Raw genomic sequence first — 21746 nt, 5'->3', positions numbered from 1 at the left:
ACCCTGCTCTCATAGAGTTTATATTCTAATTAGTCAGTGTCCCCACTATCCATAAACATCTCTAAACCTTCCAACAGGCATGCCACAACAAAGAAGAAAATTGTACATTTGGAGGAAACATTCAAAGAAAATCAATGTAACCAAAAGTACTCAAAGGTCACAAGACTACCAATATTTCTAAGATGTTAATGTAATTATATTTAAATGAAGATACCTCTGCCAGGCCAAGTCATCCTCTAAAAATATGTTGCGGCTAGCTTTTCTACTCCCAACAGGTGTCCGGGGCTCACTTGGATCAAGCACAGACACAGAGCAGGCAGAATCCGAAAGGGCATTCAAGTCTTCCCCAATGGAATTACTGTCTGTGGAATGAGCATAACTTAAGGCTATTTTTCTACAATATGTGCAAGCTCGGAGGTCCCCTAGGAGAGAGAGAAAAAAGTAAAAGTTAGTATTAACAAATTACCCAACAGAGCATCTTAAATCCTTGGGTTAATAGCTAATCTAGTAAAACAAGGAAATGTCTTCAAGTAAAGACTATCAAAAGAGACATTTTAAAGAAAGCATATCAATTACTTATTTTAGTAATCATGATTATGATAAATTTATACATATATATCCAAAGTACCTCAAATATCTGGGGGGAAAAAAAAGCTTGACAGCACCTAACAACAATTTATGAGTTTTTAAAAAAAAAAAAAAAAAACATAAAAAACGCCAACTCACTGGTACTAGAACACTGTGCTAAAAAAGAGTCTTTCTCAAGGTCCTAAAGTTAGAGTAGGGATCTATCACAGATAGTAGATTCAAGGAGAAAACCAATTTTTAGTTAAGTAAATAAACCAATACAAGGCCAAACACATTTTCCTTAAGCAACAGGTAAGGAGGTGAAATGTTATTAAGGTCTCTACTGTGAAGCCAAGGTCACAAGGTCACTAGGAGTCATAACAGACTCGAAGGCAATGGGGTTGACTATGGTTTGTTGATTATTTTCCATTGTGAAGCCATGAAAAGTGGCCTACACATGGGGAAATTTTTCTTTTTTTACTTTTTACTGTGAAATGAGTGACGATTTACAGAAAACATTATCAGTTTCACTCTCAACATATCATACACGTTTTTATTGCAATCCCCTCCATGCAATCAATAGCAGTTATCCCAATTCCTATTTCCATTCCACGCTCCTTCCCATCCATTCTCAACTTTTTCCTTAGGTAAATGTTGCCTTTTTCATCTTGAATAACTGACCATTCCATGGTGAGCATACCTCCCTATATATCTATCTGCCAGGCTGAAAATTAGGCCATAAGGAAGGAGGAATGTTTTTTTTAAACAAGCTAACAGGATCTGAACTTTTATATACTACAAAGGATGAGGGGAAAGGTTAGAACATTTATAGTGCAAGGACAGAAATGAAATATTCTTGGGAGGACATTTAACTTTTGAAATGTTAACAAGACTCAAAAACTAGTTGGAAAAAAATCTTAAAATTACCATCAAGTTCCATTTGTTTTCCGTTTCTTAAAAAGAACAAATGAAAGGTTGTTGTTGTTGCCATCAAGTCAATTGCAACTCACAGAGAACTTATGCACAACAAAATAAAACACTGACTGATCCTGTGTCATCCTCACAATTGTTGTTAAGCTTGAGCCTACTGCTGCTGTCTCTGTGACAATTCATCTCATTGGGGGTCTTCTTCTTTTTTGCTGACCCTCCACTTTATCTAGCATGATGTCCTTCTCTAAGGACTGGTCCTCCTGACAATATGTCTAAAGTATGAGAGACAGAGTCTGACCATCCTAGTTCCAAGGACATTCTGGCTGTACTTCTTCCAACACAGATTTGTTTGTTCTTCTAGCAACCTATGGTACTTCTAATGTTCTTTTCCAACACCGTAACTCAAATGCATCAATTCTTCCACGGTCTTCCTTACTCATTGTTCAACTTTCACATGAATTGAGGCTACTGAAAATACTATGGCTTGGGTCAGGCAAACTTTAGTCCTCAAACTGACATCTTTACTCTTGAACATTTAAAAAACATCTTGTACAGATTAGCCTAATGAAACACATCGTTAATTTATTGTTTGCTACTTTCATCAAAGAAGTAAGGGGCTACAAGAGCTGAACTGAAAATTTAAAGTTCAGCTCAAGAAGACACAACCAAATATTAGAACAAAATGTGCAAAGACCTAGAGTTAGAAAGCCAATATGGAAGAACATGCTCAGCATTTCTCAAGCTGGAGGAAGTGAAGAAAAAAATTCAAGCTTCAACTTGCAGTACTGAAAGATTCTATGGGAAAATATTTGAATGATGCAGAAAGCATCAAAAAATGGAAGGAATACACAGAGTCACTGTACCAAAACGAAATGGTCATTGTTAAACCATTTTGAGAGGTAGCATATGATCAAGAGCCAATGATCCTGAAGGAAGACATCCAAGGTGCACTGAAAGCATTGGCAAAGAGCAAGGCACTGAGAAATGATGGAATACAAATTGAAATCTTTCAACAAACTGATGTGGCACTGAAGGCACTCATCCACCTATGCCAAGAGATTTGGAGGACTGGCCAACTGAAAGAAAGAGAGCTGTATTTGTGCCCATTCCAAAGAGAGGTGACCCAATGGAATGCAGAAATCATGGGGAAATATCACTTGTGCCCATTCCAAAGAGAGGTGACCCAATGGAATGCAGAAATCATGGGGAAATATCACTAATATCCCATGCAAATAAAATTTTACTAAAGGTAACGTAAGAATGTCTGCAACCATACATTGACAGAGGACTTTCAGAGGTTCAAGCCAGATTCAGAAGACAAGGAATGAGGGATAGCATTGCTGGCATCAGATGGATCTTTGCTAAAAGCAGAGAATACTAGAAAGATGTTTACCTGTGCTTTATTGATTACACAGAGATTTTTGATTGTGTGGATCATGACAAGCTATGGACAACATTGCAAAGCATGAGTATTCCAGAACACTTAATTGTGCTCACGAGGAACCTGTACATAGACCAAGAGGCAGCTGTTTGAATAGAACAAGGGAACAATAAATGGTTTAAAATTAGGAAAGGTGTGTGCCAGGCTTGTATTCTTTCACCATATTTATTCAATCTGTATGCTGAGCAAATAATCAGAGAGGCTGGATTGTATGAAGAAAAACGTGGCATCAAGATTGGATAACTCATTAACAACCTGCAATATGCAGATGATACAACCTTGCATGTGGAAAGTGAAGAGGACTTAAAATACTTACTGATGAAGATTAACACCACAGCCTTTGGTGTTAATCACAACCAGACCAATAAGCAACATCCATATAAATGAAAAAAAGACTGAAGTTGTCAAAGACTTCATTTTGCTCAGATCAACCATCAACAATCAAGAAAGCAGCAGTCAAGAAATCAAATCACGTACTGCATTAGGCAAATCTACTATGCAAGACTTCTTTAAAGTGTTAAAGAGCAAAGATGTCAGTTTGAAGACTAAGATGAGCTAGACACAGTATTTTCAATAATTTCACATGCATATTAAAGTTGGACAGTGAATAAGGACGACAGTCAAAGAATTGATGCATTTGAGTTTTGATTTTGGAGAATATTAAAAGTACCATGGACTGTCAAAAGAACAAACAGATCTGTGTTGGAAGAAGTGCAGCCAGAGTGTTACTTGGAAGCCAGGATGGCTAAATTTCATGTGTCATACTTTGGACATATCGTCAGGAGGGACCAGTCACTGGAGAAGGATATCGTGTTTGGTAGAGTGTGGGAGAAAAAGAAGACGACCCCCAGTGAGATGGATTGGCACAATGGCAGCAGCAATGGTCTCAGGCCTAGCAATGACTGTGAGGTTGGCCCAGGACCAGGCAGTGTATTGTTTTGTTGTGAACAGTGTGGCTATAAGTCAGTACCAACTCAGTGGTACCTTATTACTACTACTACTTCCATGGGTGTTGATGGTGGATACAAGTAAAATGATGTCTTTGACAATTTCAATCTTTTTTCTCTGCTTATCATGATGCCATTCATTGGTTCAGTGGCAAGGATTTTTGTTTTCTTTACCTTGAGGTGCAACACATACTGAAGGCTGTGGTCTTTGATCTTCATCAGTAACTATTTTAGTCCTCTTCGCTTTCAGCAAGTAAGGTTGTATTATCTGCTTATCACAGGTTGTTAATGAGTCTTCCTCCAATCCCGATGCCACATTTTTCTTCATATAACCCAGTTTCTCAAATTATTTGCTCAGCATACAGACTGAATAAGTATGGTAAAAGAATACAACCCTGGCACACACTTTTAAATTATTCAGTATCACTTGTTCTGTACTATACACAGATTCCTCATAAGCACAATTTAGTGTTCCGGAACACTCATTCTCCGCAATGTGTTCCATAGCTTGTCATGATCCACACAGTTCAAAGAGTTTGCATAGTCCACAAAGCACAGGTAAATACCTTTCTAGTATTCTCTGCTTTCAACCAAAATCCACCTATGTCAGCAATGGATCTTAGCTATAAGCAGAAAATGTAAGCAGAAAATACCAGAAATGAACTGTAGCCGAATGTTAACACATATAAAAATAGACTGTATCCAAATTAAAATACACTGATACTACAGCAGAATATTAACCCATATAAAAATAAAGTATACCCAGTTTTTTTAATGTTTAACACTTAAAAATGTTGAATCTTTTTTAACATGCACTTACTCAAATGTAAGCTTTCATTTCTTTACCAGAATTACTACTGAGCATAACAAACAGCTTTCATCATTTTCATTGTCAGAATATTTTTATATGGTACTCAGTTTGCATGTATATTAGTCAAAATGAAATATCGCTTACTGCATTACTAATTTCTGGCGCCACAACTGAACCCACTACAAGTTAAGATAGCAGACTATACCAAATACTAAGAAAGCACACACAGCAGAACTCCAATCCTATCTGGTTAATATCTTACTAAGAATTGCCAGCCAAGAGGAAAGGAGACAGATAGGGAAGCTAGGGAAGGTAGAAAGTTCTAGGTGAAGAGACCATCACAACAAAGTCCTGAATTTAAAGAAAGAATAGAAACTATGAATACTGTCACACAGGACAAAAGTAAAAAGTCAGCAAGGGCCAAGGAGAGCGTACTGAGCATTTTAACCAGACAGGCTTTTGTCCTAAGGTAACAGGGATACCATGAGACATATCAGACTAGCATTTGACAAAGAACAACGAAAAATGAAAAGTAAAAAAGGATTTTGAAAGCTGTAGTCATCATCCATGTAAAAGATGACAGTCTCAACTCTGTAAGTAGTTCAGGTGTAAAAAGAGAAGAGAGCTACAGTATCAAAAATAACATGTGAGAAATGGTAGTATTTCTGGTAATATTTACCTACCTTCCACTCCCAAGCTATGGTATAAATGCACACAACATCATTCAGTTCTTTTTGTTTCAACCAGTAACTTAAATTTTCTGCATTGTTAAAATGTTACTATGTTCCTTATTCAGGAATATGAATAAAATGCAATTTGCCAAAGCACTAACATATAATTCAAAGAAGATACTTTGTAAAATGAAAACTGTCATAGTAATATAAATTACTAATCTACTCTACCTTTTCTAATGAATGTTAGTGCTCCCACAGATTGTTTGCTAACATCGATGATATACTGCCTTTTATTTATGGACATTCTCAAATAACCTTATTATTCGACTCTAAAAATGTCTCACATTTGTGTCTCCCATGTCTTATATATAAAGCCCAAATTAAAAACTGGTTGAATACGGGTCATGTACTATTACTGTTTTATTTTTTGTTGTTATTTTTCCTTTTGCTTGGTTGGTTAACTTTTTATTGTAAATTGAGTAACAGTTTATAGACAAGATCATCAGCTTTACATTCAACATATCATGCACTTTGTTTCATCTCAATGACTACAATCCCCTCCATGCAACAACAGTTATCCTGCCTTCCTCCCTGTGGTTCCTATTGGCACTTCATCCATCTTCCTATCCCTTCTCAACTTTGTCCTTATGAAAATGTTGCCCTTTCCTGGTGAGCAGACCTTGGTTAGTGTTGTTGTCCCCGTTATAAACCTGTCTACTACTTGACTGAAAACTGGACATGAGCGTGAGTTCCTTTCCAAACCTGAAGGGTGGTTGAGGGCCATAAGCAGGTTCCTCCAGTCTCTTCCTGACCAGTAAACCGTCTTTTTTTTTAATTAAACAATTTTGAGTTATGTTCCATATTTTCTCCCACTCTATCCAGGACCCCTTATGATCCCTTTCAGGGCAGTTGGAGGTGGTAGCTGAATACCATCTAGTTCTTCTGGTCTCAGAGTCGTGGACACTGGTGTTCACAGGTTCCATGAGTCCACTGCAGTACTTGATTCTAAGCCTCTTCAATTCTTATCATTCTGCTTTCTTCTGCACATGGACAAACCAATAGTTGCACCTTAGAGGCCACTCATGAGCTTTCAAGATCCCAGATGCTACTGACCCAAACAGAATATAGAACACTGCAGAATACCAAACATTGTCTTAGGCCCAGCAACTGATTGCCTTAAGATGTTTGACAATTAACTAAGACGTTTCCATCATTTCTGCCTGCTATGTTCCACCACATTCATAGGTGTATTTAGTAATGAGTTTTAAAGACTGCAAACCTCAATAAAATGCACTTACCTGTGTAGCCCATAAATTTTCCAGGGATTTCTTGATTACAGCAACGACTGCAGAAAATCTGTCCGCACAGTCGACAGTGGTGCCTACGCCTGAAGGTTGTGAACTTCTCACTGCAGTCATAGCATTCCTTACACTGGCTGTCTGGCATCCAGTACTGCTTCAGGTCACTGTCCTGTGACAAGCACAATAAGCAAGGTTTCTCAAACACACTGACTTCTGAGACACAACAGTAAATCCACAGGTTTCCTCGATCATCAGAGAAGAATCTAACAGCCCAGCCCCCAGAATTTCTAACACACTACAGAATATCCAGGTGGAGCCTTGGAGTGGCATTGTAGCATAAGCACTGAACTGCTAACTGCAAGGCCAACGGTTCATATCCACTAGGTTCATATCTACCAGCCATTCCTTGGAAACTCTTTGCACAGTTGCTGAGTCTGAACCAACTCAACAACACCTAACAACAAGTTTTGCCAAAGATCTTCCTCAAAATGGCCCAGACAGCTTGAAGAACACAACTGTACCAACCATCCAGAATTATTCTAAAGAAATTTCAATTATTGTATTAGAAATTTCAAATAGGTTATTGATACAAGGACAGTGAAACAATGGGGCTAAGAAACAGAAATGAAACCCTGGAACACCCTGCAGTCAGAGAGGGGTGGTCTTTTCATTGAAAATAGTGATGCCATTAAAGAAACTAAAGCAGGACCCCTATACTCCACACAAATAATAACATTCCTTACAGTAACGTGGAAGAACTATTGACCCTGAACTAGACAGAAATTTCTTAAACTGAATACAAAAAGCACTAGCTATAAAATGGGGGAAATGATTACATTACAATACATTAAAATTAATAACTTACGTGTAAAACTCAGGGTGTTCTTAGCTGGTAGGAAGACTGAGCTTTCTTTTCAATTGTCATTATGCCACTTTCAGTTGGCAAGTCCCCATAAATGATTAATAAGTAATCCCACCCAGCTTCTACGTAGTTACCTGGCTTTTCCCCTCCATGATTTCCTTGAGCCGTTTTAACACTGTACTGAGGCTTCGAAGCTGAACAGCTGTACGAGGATCATGGCCTCCAAAGCTGGGGTCTGCTTTCCTTCTTGCATCTGAGTTGGATTAAAACAAAAACAAAACCACAGTCCCTAATATCCATGCATAGTAAGGTACACAAGTGTCAGCAGAGACTTATGCTCTCCCAGTCAGAGATAGAGTGACAGTTTATAGTCTTCAAAAGAGGAGTGTTTCTTAGTACCATGTATGGAGCCCTGGTAGCACAGTGGGTTATGTGTTGGGTTGATAACCACATGGTCAGCAGTTCAAATCCACCAGACACCCCACAGAAGAAAGATGAGGCTTTCTGCTTCCATAAAGATTTACAGCCTGGAAAACCCTACACAGGGTAACTATGAGTCAGAACTGACTGGATGGCACACAGCAGCTGCAGCAGCCACAGCAACATCACTATGTAAAATGATGCTTCAAAAGCATGTAAAGGGTCTGACACCCAAGACATGCATTGATGATCCTGTGACAGGGGCATTGTTTACTTGGCCCAAAACTCATTAATGATTTCTTAAGCACTTTGGGCTTAGCCCATAATAAATAGGCACTAGAAATTTAACAGAAGAAAAGTGATTCCAGAGGATTAACCTAACTTAATCTCTAAAGTCAAACAAGGATGCCATCACCATCGGACCAAGCAGTCCAGTTAAGTCTGAAGATCATATATCCAAAGGTCTCGTCAAGATCATTAGAAAAGAATGATTAGCCTCAGGGTTTCTAACAGGCTTCCAAACATCCACGTGGTTAATGCTGCCAGATCTTTGATCAATGTCCATGCAGATTAAAACTGCTAACAGAGTACTAGACTCTTTAGCCCTTCTCTACACCACCTGCTACAGTTCCAAACAAAGGAATCACTGACATTTAAGATGTTAATACTGAAGCCAGATCTATTGACAACACGAGCCCGAGTGACAGCTTCGTGGACAGAGTGGGCTCTGCCCACAAAGCTGCCACTTATTGTTTATTTCTGTATTTTAGAGAAAGAACTCAGTTTCTACCTATTCCAGGCTCTGGTCATTGCAAATTGCAAAACCTAAGGATGAAGTGGAGATGATACAAAATAACAAGGATTAACATCCTTATTGGCTAAAGCCCATTAACCTCATAACCCATGGCAAAGTGAGATGGAAAATACCCCACTCTGATTATTTCTCAAACTTATCTGCTAGTTTTGTTTTCAACAATCTTTGTTTTGGTTGGGTGGGAAAAATGACAATATTGAGAGATGGATATCTAAATCTAAATATATAGTTTCCTAAAATAATTACTGAATTATCTAAATCTGTACCTATGTTTTTAAATTTTTGAATGCGGTCCATAAATAGTTCTATCCTAATTCCAGCATATACCTCAGATGTGTTGTTACCAGAATACAAGCAGCGGAGTAAGAACTGGAATGAGCAAATTTTTCCTTTAGTCTCAGAATATAAAGCGACTGCTCGTGATTTATGAGTTGAAAAGGATACAGATGAAGCTAGATTATAGTGGCTGCGCTCCCACACAGGAGAAACAAGCCCCTTACCCAGACCACTTGATAGTACGAGAAAGTACTAGTGGTATCACCCACTATCTGGAACCAACAGAACCACAGATCCTGAATAAAAGAGAAAATCTGATCTAGACCTTTGCCCTTAGATAAATAACTTGAGTTGCTTCTCTTTAAAATTATATTAGAATACTGAACATCTTTCGAAATATCACAAAGCTAACAAACTGTACAATTACAGCCTTTTAGAAAGGAAAGGAATTTGCTTTATCAGACAAATCCCAGGATTCTGAAGCTCAAAAAGGTAGGGTAGCTTAAACGAATCAAGCGGGCTCGACAAACAATAAAGAATAGTAGAAACTGCAGCAAAGGGGGTCTTACAAGTTCTACCTAGAGACATTTAAACTCATGTCTTAGAAAAACATCAAAGGCAAAATGTCTTCCTCTCCTACCCGCACCTCCGCCTATGTTCTTCCAATGGCTGATGAACCTGATGTCCTACAGAACCTGTGGAGGTAATGCAGCCAGCTCTTCCCTAGTCCTTAAGAAGAAACTTTTCTGCCACACCAAAAGTTGCAAAATATCCCTTTGCTGACCACCATTAGCTGTGCCTATTTCTCACTTTAGGACCCCATGGCAGGATAGTTCATTCAGTGACATGTAACTGACTTCCCAACAAATCTTTCCTCTATTACGCCACCTCCCACTAGCTTTCTTCTATTGCCTTCAGGTGGGTAAAAAACTCCTCCAACTTCCACAACCGAGTAGAAATAAAACCTACATAACCTGGCTTTCCCTCATCTCTCAATACAGGCACTGATCTCCCATCCATACGCATCCGAAGTGCATGAAATGAAGGAGAGGATGATTGTGCCGCAGCAGGATGGAGAACAAACAGGCAAGAGGAGCTCAGAGTATCCAGCCAGACGGACAGTTTGTACCCCAACAAGGACAGAGGCCAAGAACAGGTGGCAGGTAGCCCATGAATGGAACTGAGTTCTGCAGTCAGAGGCATGCACATCACATTTCACTAGCCATCCCAAGAACAGGTGCAGAATTCATTCACAAAGTTGAAACTAACCTGGGCTGTCCTGGGGATGCTGCAAACTGTTCTCGGCTGTAAATTAATCAATTTATAAAAGGAAGTAAATTAATCAAAAGCAGTCAAGAGATCTCTGTCTTCTCTAAATTTAATGAAATGTTTAAGGATACTTTCTAAGAATCAACAAATTATTTTCACTGCCTATATAACAAACAGTATTACTAATGCTGAATAGTGTCTGACTAGTCAAAATCATTATGTTTTGGGAAACACAAGGACCATGAAAAACTTGAATATACAGAGATGAATTAAATAAGCACACCGTTTTACCTAATACAGTTGAAGATCTCCGATGGAGTTCCTCATGAAGCTGTTTTTTATAAGGTATCGGTGACCTCACAGATTGTGCCCTTGTAGGGAGCTGGGGGCTGGTCCAATTTCCACTCAGAGACTGCTGTTCTCCCTGACCCCCTTCGGCTCTCTCTGCAGCAAAGGAAAGACAGGTGTTATCTGAAAAACTAGGGCTCAGAGTCCAGCAGACAGAAAAACGCAGATGAAATTTTTCAAGCAAGAGTGTATCCATGTATTACATAGGTGGTCAAATATCAGTTTGTTTTCTTCAGAAGCAAGACATTTAATGGTGGCAACACTACAACCAATAATCATACTAATGAGTATATGTGATCTTCTGTTTGTTTTACTTCTCATGAGAAATGTTTTGAGTATAAAGGAAAAACAATGCAAGCTTCATAAGAAGGCAGGAAATTTTTGTTTGTGGAGCAGACAGATCCCTTGCCATTAAAATACTGCCCCATTAAAAATGGGCACTGAATTAAAAAAAACAAAAAACACAACAAGATCACTCTTATGAGAAAAGAAAAGTAGTATCCTAAATGGGAACCTGAAACAAACAAAGGATGTCTAAAAGGTAAAAACTAAAGAAATTCAAATTAAATCTGTATTTTATTAAAAAAAAAAAAAAAATGAAATCAAACAGTCAACATTTGCTTAAAGCAAAAGTGGCGGGGGGGCAGGAGGGAGGAGGGAAACTAGAGTAATGTTGTTGTTGGTATTCTTCTTCTTGTTGTTAAGTGCCATCGAGTCAGTACCGAATCATAGCGACCCTATGCACAGCGAAACAAAACATGCCCAGTCCTGGGCCAACCTCAGAATTGTTGGCATGCTTGAGCCCATTGATGCAGCTACTTTGCCAATCCATCTTGCTGGAGGGTCTTCCTCTTTTTCTCTGACCCTCCACCTTAGCAAATATGACATCCTTCTCCAGTGACTGGTCCCTCCTGACAATATGTCCAAAGTATGAGAGATGAAGTTTGGCTATACTGGCCTCCAAGGAGCACTCTGGCTGCACTTCTTCCAACACATATCTGTTGGTTCTTTTGGAAGCCGATGGAACTTTCAATAGTCTTCTCCAACACCATAACTCAAAAGCATCAATTCTTCTACAGTCTTCCTTACATTCACTGTCCAGCTTTCGCATGCATATGAGGTTACTGAGAATACCATGGTTTGGGTCAGGCACACCTTAATCCTCAAGCTGACATCTTGGCGCTTCAACACTTAAAAAGGTTTTGTGCAGTAGATTTGCCTAATGCAATACATTATTTGATTTCTTGACTGCTTCCATCATGAGTGCTGATGGTTGATCCAAGAAGAACGAAGTCCTTGACAACGCCAATCTTTTCTCACACTGTTAAGAACATTGTTTATTGGTCCAGTGATGAAGACTTTTGTTTCTTTACATTGAGATACAATTCATACCGAAGGCTGTGGTCTTTTACCTTCATCAGTGAGTATTTTAAGTCCTCTTCACTTCCAGCAAAAACAAGACTGTATCATCTGCGTGTCACAAGTTGTTAATGAGTCTTCCTCCAATCCTGATGCTACATTTTTCTTCATAGAACCCAGCTTCTCAGATTATTTGCTCAGCACACAGGCTGAATAGTACGGTGAAATAATACAACCCTGTCCCACGCCTTTCTTAATTTTAAACCATTCAGTGTTCCCATGTTCTATTCAAACAACTGACTCTTGATCCAGGTACAGATTCCTCATGAGCACAATTAAGTGTTCAGGAATACTTATACTTCACAATGTTGTTCATAGCTTGTCATGATCCAAAAAGTCGAATGCCTTTGCACAGTGAATAAAGCACAGGTAAAACATCTTTCTGGTATTCTCTGCTTTCAGCCAAGATCCACAGGGCATCAGCAATGACATCCCTTGTTCCACGGCCTCTTCTGAATCCGGCTTGAACCTCTGGAAGTTCTGTCAATGTATGCTCGGAGCCATTTCTGTATTACCATTAGTAAAACTTTACTCAGATGGGATACCAAAGATAATGTCCGATGATTTCTACATTCCATTGGGGCACCTGTCTTTGGAATGGGCACAAAAATGGATCTCTTCCAGTCAACTGGCCAGGTAGTTGTCTTCCAAATTTCTTGGCCTAGATGAGTGAGTACCTCCTGTGCTGCCTCACTTTCTTGAAAGATTTCAATTTTTATTCCATCAATTTCTTGTGCCTTGGTTCTTTGCCAATTCCTTCAATGCATGTTGGACTTCTTCCTTCAGTATCACTAGCTCTGGATCATATAGCTACCTCTTGAAATGGTTGAACATCAACCATTTCCTTTTGGTACAGTGACTCTGTGTATTCCTTCCACCTTCTTTTGATGCTTTTTGCATCATTCAATAATTTGCCCAGAGAATCTTTCAATAACGAAAGCCGAGGCTTGAATTTTTTTCTTCAGCTCCCCCAGCTCGAGAAATGCTGAGCGTGTTCTTCCCTTTTTGTTTTCTGAGTCCAGATCTTTGCACATTTTGTTGTAATATCTGACTTTGTCTTCTCGAGCTGACCTTTAAATTTTTCTGTTCAGCTCTTGTACCTCCTCCTTTCTTCCATTTGCTTTAGCATCTCTATGCTGGAGAGCAACTTTCAATGTCTCTTCTGACATCCATTTTGATCTTTTCTTTCTTTCTTGTCTTCTTAATGACTTTTTGCTCTCTTTATGTATGATATTGTTGATATCCCACAACATTTCTGGTCTTAGGTCTTTAGTGTTTAATGTATCAATCTGTTCTTCAGATGATCTCTTTATGCAGGTGGGATATATTCAAGGTCATATTTTGGCTCTTGTGGACTTGTTTTCATTTTCTTCAGCTTCAGTTTGAATTTGCATTTGAGCAATGGATGTTCTGTTCCACAATCTGCCCCGCCTTGTTTTGGCTAATGATGTAGAGCTTTTCCATCATCACTTTGCACAGATGTACTCAATCTGATTTATGTGTATTCCATCTGGTGAGTTCCATGTGTATAATAGTCTCTTATGTTGTCTAAAGAAGGTATTTGAAATGAACAAATCATTGGTTTTGCAGAATTCTATCATGCAATCTCCAGCATCATTTCTATCACCAAGGCCATATTTTCCATTTATTGATCCTTCCTCTTTGCTCCCAACCTTTGCATTCCAATCACCAGTAATGATCAATACATCTTGATTTCATATTTCATCAATTTCAGATTGAAGAAGTTGGTAGAATTCTTCTATTTCATCCTCACTGGCTTTAGTGGTTGGTGCATGAATAATAGTGGTATTAACTGGGCTTCCTTGTAGGCACATGGATAGTATCCCATCACAGACAGCTTTGTACCTCATGACTGATCTGAATATGTTCTTTTTGACGATGAACACAACACCATTCCTCTTCAATATGTCATTCCCAGCTTAGTAAACCATGTGGCTGTCAGATTCAAAATGGCCAATACCAGTCCATTTCAGCTCACTAATGCCTACAATATCGATGTTTATGCATTCCATTTCATTTTTTACAATTTCCAATTTTCCTAGATTTCTACTTCGTACAGTCCATGGTCTGATTATTAATGGATGTTTACATAACAACAACAACAGCTGTTTCTCTTCATTTTGATTTGTGCCCCATCAGCAAATGGAGGTCCCGAGGGCTTTACTCCCAAGGGCTTTACTCTATTCGAGTCATCACAGTCAACTCTACTTTGAGGAGGCAGCTCTTCCCCAGTCGCATTTTGAGTGCCTTCCAACCTGAGGGGCTCTTTTTCCGGCACTGTATCTGACAGTGTTTCTCTGCTACTCATAAGGTTTTCAGTGACTAAATATTCGGAAGAAGTCTGTCTCTTCTTCCAAGTCTGTCTTTGTCTGGAAGCTTATCGGAAACCTGTCCACTGTGGGTGATCCTTCTGGTATTTAAATACCCATGACATAGCTTCCAGAATCACAGCAACTCACAAGCCACCACATTACGACAAAATTAACAGATGAGTGGTGGACTCAAGTAAAGGAAACGGAAAAACCAGATGGAAATAAAGAGACTGCTGATACACTGCAAAAAATGTATAATCAGTGTCGCTGAACAATCTGTATACAAATGATTCAATGTGAAACTAATTTGCTGCGTAAACTTTCACCAGAAGTACAATTTTTTTATTTGTAATTAATAATGTTGTTGCTGACTGTCATCTAGGCAGTCCCTAATCATGTGATCCCATGTATAATAGAAGGAAGTACTGTCCTGCACCATCCCCATGGTCCATTGTGAATTGGACCCATTGTAATACTGGCTAATTATAAGAAGCAGATCACCAGGCTTTCCTTCCAGACCCACCTCAGTCTGGACATTCCCTGAAATCTACTCAGCATTACGAAACACACAAACTATCACTGTTGGGTGGCAGCTGCACATGAGGTACACTGACCGGGAATGGGACCTGGCTGGGTAAGTCATGTGGAAGGTGAGCTACTGGCTGACGAAAGAAACTAGTGTACCCTACTAGTGTAAGATGTCAAATACAGTGACAATTCGATGTGAGATGGTCTATGGGTATTCTCTTATAGGAATTTTATATTCCCAATTTTTCTGTAAATACGAAACTGTTGTAAAAAAAAAAATTTCATTTAAAAAAAAAAAATCAGTGTCCTAAAAGTAGATTGCTAGGAGCTTATGTAGGTTAAATGTTACTAATAAAATTCAAATAAGACTATTAAAATCTATACTATTAAATCATCAAATGCCTTACAACAGAATTACTTTCTAATATAAAGAAAGTCATATAGTCAAATGTAAAGCAAGAGATGTTTTCTATTCTTTCAAGTAAAATAATACTGCTTAAAAAGAGCTCATTTTAAAGTATCTTTTCATTTGATACAATTATATAAGTATCTTAGTCTTCTTAGGGGTTAAAGTCACTAATAGACCTGATGGCAACTTCTTGTTTTTAAGAAGTAGAACCCTTTCCTCCCACATGTTGCTCTTCTTAGTGGCCATGGTTCAATTAGTGTGTTTTTGGCTATTAACTCCTAAAAGAACAAAGTTTATTCTGTGAACTTAGGAAGCTGAAGTATAACATTTTTTTTTAGCAGCTGCTATTTTCGTCTTCAAAAAGAAGCCTCCTTAGTCTTTAGTTCTCATTTAGACTTTTGGTTACCAATAATTAATAAGATTACAGTAAAAATTTTACCTTGCTCTTCTTACATAGTAAACCCAGGTGATCTATGATGAAAGCTACTGCCTTATTATTGCAGTTTCTTGTAAAGACATCGCATGAAAGTTTATAGAGATTTTCAGACAAACAAAAACGTAGATTCCCTGATCTTTAAAAATAAGCCTTACCTTTGTTAAATCGAAAGAGATTTACAAAAGAACTATACGCAGATTTAAAAGGTGGCTCGTCCTGGTCAGGAGTCAGAGGTTTGAAGTGTGTGAGGTGAGAAGGACTCGTGGGAGATCGAGGCAAATCATTAGCAGAGTCCAGTGTTGGAGAAGTCTTATCATCTGTGGCCATTTCATGAGTCTAACAATAAAAGAAAGAAGAGAAACATATATGAGCAGTCTTCAAAAAGTTTATTGAAAAAAGACATTGTGAAAAAACTATGCACAGCATTCACAATTTTTTTGTACCCAAGTAAACTAGCACTAACTTGTTGTGACATGTCTGAACAGGATATAATTTGAAGCACTAATTATATATAAGAAGGATAAGGCATCAATTTGAAGAGTTCCCTATCATAGCAACATGAACTCTGCTAAAATTGAAACAGAAATAAAAGACATGAAATTTATGGTGACGTTTGAGTGAAAGAATGGTGAACTCATTTATGCTTTATGAAAAGTTTATGGGAATAATACCCCAAACAGATCAGCAGTTTACAAATGAATAACTCATATTAAGAAGAGATGAGACAATGTTGAAGACAAAGCCTACAACAGCAGACTAGACACCATCAATTTGCAAGGAAAAATTAATTTTGCTTGTGTCCTGATTGAAGAGGGCCAATCATTTACAGCAGAAACAACAGCCAACATCTCCTTTGGTTTAGCTTACACAATTCTGACTGAAAAATTAATGGTGAGCAAACTTTCTGCTCAATGGGTGCCAAAGCTATTGCATCAAAATCAGTTGTAGAATAAAGCAGAGCTTTCCATGGAAATTTTAAACAGGTGGGATAAAGATCCTGAAGCACTTCTTTGAAGAATTTTATCAGGAGATGCAACATGGCTTTACCAGTATGATTCTGAAAACAAAACATAATCAAAGCCATGGCTACCAAGAGGTGGTAGGGGTCCAGTCAAGCAGAAGTCATGGGAACAGACTTTTTTGGGGAATGCTCAAGGCATTTTGTTTGTTGACTTTCTGGAGGGCCAAAGAAGGATAACAGCTGCTTATTATGAGAGAGTTTTGAGAAAATTAGCCAAAGTTTAAGCAGAAAAATGTCCAGAGTCCTCCATCACAACAACGCTCCTACCCATTCCTTTTGTGAAAAAAGGGCAATTTTGTGAATTCTCTGGGAAATCATTAGGCACCCTCCTTACAGTTCTGACTTGGCTCCTTCTGACTTTTTTGTTTCTAATCTGAAGCCCAAAATTCATATGCCGAACAACACCCAAATATCTGGAAAATCCAATTCTATGAAAATTCAGATCTAAGAAAACTAAGCACTAAATAAATCTAGTTTAGTTAAATTAAGACTTGAAAACACTACTGTTTCAATCACTTAAAATGATGACACATAGAGCCAATCTAAAGTAGGATTTAAAATAGTAGTATTCAAAGTAATGTTGTTAAATGCTGTGGAGTCAGTTCCAACTCACAGCAACCCTGTATGAGGTTTCCAAGGAGAGGCTGATGGGTTTCAAATATCAAAACAAATTAAGCAGTAAAATGTGACAGTAAAGCATAATTGTAAGCAAAAAGAAAAAACAAGTCATTACCAAATCACTTATAACTTTAATTTTTAAGCTTTTTTCTTTGGGGGGGGGGGGAGGGAACTCTAAATAGCTTTAAAGATGCTGACTTTCACAAATGTATAAATTTCTCATAGCTACATAATACTTACAGTTCTGGTATGGCTCTGTGAGATAAGCCCAGGACTGCTAACCACAAGGTCACTGGTTCAAACCTACCAGCTTCTCCTTGGAAACACTGAACAGTGCCACTATGACTTGGAACTGACTCAACAGCACTTAACAATAACAACATACTATTTCTTTTTCTTTTTTTTTTTTTAAAGTATATAATTATCATTTTTTAAAATAATGTATTTCATATACTATCAAATTATTTATTAGATAACAAATATTAAAATAGTGTTATCTATTTTATTATAAGTTAAAAAATAAATATCCCCAAGGCAAAGAAAGGAAACCATCACCCTTAATAATACTTCGATGTAACCTCAGCAGTTACCTCAAGTAACACCTCGTGACCTGTGACAACTATCCAAATCACAAGCTTTGCCCCTTCATCTTCCCTCCTCAGCTCATGAGCCTGGCTTGTCTCCCTGTAAACCTAAAGGCATACAGACATTAAGATGAGAATCTTTTTAAAGAGTTATTTTTTATTTTATTAATTACCAAAAACCATAACTAAGTAAAACAGTAAAACTAACCACATCATCAGCTGGAGGGTACAGAAACGCTTGAGGTTTATTTCCTATCCTGGTGGTGCAACAGTTAAATGTCAGCTGCCAGAGAAAAGACCTGGTGACTCTCTCCTGTAAAGATTACAGCCCAGAAAGCCCGACGAGGCACCAGGGCTGTGAGGTGGAAATCCACACGATGGCACCTAGTAGTACTAGGGCGTCTTAGTAAAATAGAACCTAACAATAATTAACTACGTATAACTCTTTTCATTAGAATGCTATCTTTTGTAATCGACTCTATATTTTTACTTGTTTTATAGTTTGGGTGAATGTTTACAGAGCATATTAATTTTCCATTCAGAAATTTACACAGGTTTTGTTTCATGACACTGGTTGCAAGCCCCCTCTTTCTACTCCCTCTCTGGGTTCCCCATTTCCTTTCATCCTTCTTTCTTGTCCCTTCCTGTCTTCTGAAGTTTGCTTTTGGACAATTGTTGCCCTTTTGGTTTGGCCTGGTTAATTACACTGAGGAGTCATTCCTTCCTGGTATGACCTTACAGTTTGGCCAAAAGTTGCTTTCTGGGTCTGGGTTCAGTTCCAGGCTTGAAGGTGTATAAAGGCCATCATCTTAAGGGGTCCCTAAGACCAGTAAGTCTGGTCTTTTTTATAATTTTGAATTCTGTTTTACATTTTTCTCACACTCTGTCCAGGACAAGCTATTGTGATCCTGATCAGAGCGGTCAGTAATGGGAGCCAGGCACCATCTAGTTCTTCTGGTCTCAGGGCAGCAGAGGCTGTGGTTCGCATAGTTCATTAGTCCTTCGGACTAACTGTTCCCTTGAGTCTTTATTTTTTTTCACTCTTCTTTGCTCCAAATGAAAGAACAACAGTTTCATCTTAGATGGCTGCACAACAAGTTTTTAAGACCCCAGTTTCTTCTCACAAAAGTAGGATATAGTGCATTGCCTTTGTGGACTGTGCTATGCCAATTAACCTAGATGCCCCTTGAGACTGTGGCCCTAAGTTCTCAAGCCAAGAACTCATTCCCACAAGATGTCTGGTTAGGTTTCAGTTTTCAGAACTTTGGCCTCCAAATTTTCTATAGTACCCTTGAGTATATGTGCAGCATATCCAATTGTTTGTTGTTGTTAGGTGTCACGGAGTTGGTACCGACCCATAGAAACCTTATGCACAGCAGAACGAAACACTGCCCCATTCTGGGCCAACCTCACTACTGTTGCCACGCTTGAGTCCATCAATGTTGCCACTTGGCCAATCCATTTGGTTGGGGGTCTTCCTCTTTTTCTATGACCCTCCACCTTACCAAAAATGATATCCTTCTCCAGTGACTGGTCCCTCCTGACAATATGCCCGAAGTATGAAAGACAAAGTTTGGCCATCTTGTAGAAATATGCTCTGCCAAACCTCTACTATGTACTTGTGGGTGGACTCCCATTCACCTTCTCAGATCTCTTCACTTTGCATGTCTACCTATGTATCTACTAAAAATATGGAATGCTTCACAAATTCACATGTCATCCATGGCCAGTGGCATGCTCATCTTCTTTGTATACTTGCAGCTTTAGTCTATGTGCTACCGAAGCGAGCAATCTTATCTTACAAAGCGGTCATGAAACTCTTGTAAAATGCTTTCCACTTTCAAATGATATATACCATCTCTTTTCATTTTCACAAAAATCCTGGAATGCACAAACAGTTGTTTTTATTACAAGTCCTATATTTTACCCCTGAGACAACCAAGGTACACTGAACTAAAACTACACTCTTGAGGGTCATACAGCTCACCAGTGTTAACTAAGCCTCACCCAGAATGCTTCCTTAGATTAAAATTATTTTTGCAGCTTTTCACAAGTTTCCAATTACTGCCTATCTAAAGTATTCAACAACTACTCAAGATTCCTGGTTAATAAAGCAAACCCAAAGCCTTTACTATCACGTCAATTCTGACTCACAGCCATCTTCTAGGAAGAGGGGAACTGCCCCACAGGGTTTCCAAAGCCGTAAATCTTTATGGAAGCAGACTGTCACAGCTTTCCCCCAGAGAGCAGCTGATGGGTTCCAACTGCCAATCTTCTGGTTGGCAGCAGAGCACTTAACCACTGTGCCAACAGGACTCCTCTCCTGGTTAATAAGTGGATTCATTAAGCAAAGCAGAAATGAAAGCACTGGCTTGGACAGAATTTTGTCACTTAATGTTGATTGGAAGGGAAAGAGAGAGAAGATGGGGAAAGGGGGAGAAGAAGGAAACGGAAGATGTCTGAAACTTCCTTTTGGTGGCAAGAGTGCCCAGCAGTCCTAGATGTTATCTTGGTCTATACCATGGCTTGAAGGGTTGGGAAATAAAGCAGTGATTGACCAAGCATCAATTCAAACAAAGAGGTAAAAGAGAAGGCACTGGAGAGACATCAGTAACATCAAAAGTGAAGTTAAAAAACCTAAGGGTCATCCAAAGCTAAAACTTCTATTGTAGTCTAAAAACTTAGGAAATGCATGATAAAAATCACTAGTACAGTCTCTGACAGTATACAGAGACTACAAGTATAGTTTCTGAAACATTAACGTATTTACATAGAATTAATTTTAATAATTATAGAATGAAGGGGGAAGGGGAACTCCCTGGGCGTCTCATTCTTTGTCAGTTTAGTAACTGTTTATTACATAAACTAGGGCTCCTTTTTAACTGATAGGTAGTTATTATAAGTATTAACCTACTGATCCAGAGACCTTTGCTGTATCACCAATATTTTACTTCCTTCATTTCAACACTATTAATTTATATAGACCTTGGTTGGCTGGTGGTTATGTGTCACCAAATCAGTTACGACTCCCGGTGAGCCTGTATAGGGTTTTACCACCAAAGCTCCTGGCGTAGTGGTGTATGTGGTTGGTTGCTAACTTCAGTTTGAACCCATCAGACTTTCCTTGGGAGAAAGATGAGGACTCCTGTAAAACCCTATACAGGGTCACCGGGAGTCGTAACTGATTTGATGGCACACAACCACCAGCCAACCAAGGTCTGTATAAATTAATAGTGTTGAAATGAAGGAAGTAAAATATTGGTGATACAGCAAAGGTCTTTGGATCAGTAGGCTAATACTTATAACAGACCTACAACACACTAGAAAGGAGCTCTGGTAGTGTAGTGCTTACGAATCGGGCTGCGAACCACAATGTCAGCAGTTTGAAACTACCAGCTGTTCTGCGGAAGAAAGATGAGGCGTTCTGCTCCCGTAAAGATATATAGCCTTGGAAACCCTGTACAGGGTCGCTATGAGTCAGAACCGACTCCACAGCACTTAATGACAACAACAACAACTACACACTAGAAGGAGCTCTGGTAGCGTAGTGGTTACGAATAGGGCTGCTAATCTCAAGGTCAGCAGTTCGAAACTACCAGCTATTTCACGGGAGAAAGATGAGGCTTTCTGCTCCCATAAAGATTTACAGCCTCGGAAACCCAATGCAGGGTCACTATGATTTGGAACTGACTCCACGTCACATAACCACATCAACTACACATTGGACTCTGGTGTGAC

The 21746-nt window shown here is 38.8% G+C and overlaps 1 protein-coding gene across 2 annotated transcripts in view; it reads right to left on the bottom strand.

The window, feature by feature from the left end:
* PIKFYVE (phosphoinositide kinase, FYVE finger containing) overlaps nt 1–16115 on the bottom strand; it is a 106517-nt gene extending 90402 nt beyond the window's left edge. The window contains exons 1-5 of one of the 2 annotated variants that reach the window (XM_006872731.1): nt 15941–16115; nt 10604–10756; nt 7668–7786; nt 6669–6840; nt 215–422 (exon numbers count right to left, since the gene is read on the bottom strand). In XM_006872731.1, the coding sequence (XP_006872793.1) occupies nt 215–422; nt 6669–6840; nt 7668–7786; nt 10604–10756; nt 15941–16112 (824 nt within the window). In that variant the 5' untranslated portion in view covers nt 16113–16115. The remainder of the gene's footprint in view (nt 1–214; nt 423–6668; nt 6841–7667; nt 7787–10603; nt 10757–15940) is intronic. The other variant, XM_006872732.1, reaches the window with a different exon arrangement.
* Between the last annotated feature and the right edge of the window lie 5631 nt (nt 16116–21746).

This window comes from Chrysochloris asiatica, unplaced genomic scaffold (genome assembly GCF_000296735.1).
Source record: "Chrysochloris asiatica unplaced genomic scaffold, ChrAsi1.0 scaffold00212, whole genome shotgun sequence".
Taxonomy (NCBI): Eukaryota; Metazoa; Chordata; class Mammalia; order Afrosoricida; family Chrysochloridae; genus Chrysochloris; species Chrysochloris asiatica.
The sequence above is the reverse complement of the archived record's forward strand: the minus strand, read 5'-3'. Positions and strand labels throughout refer to the sequence as shown.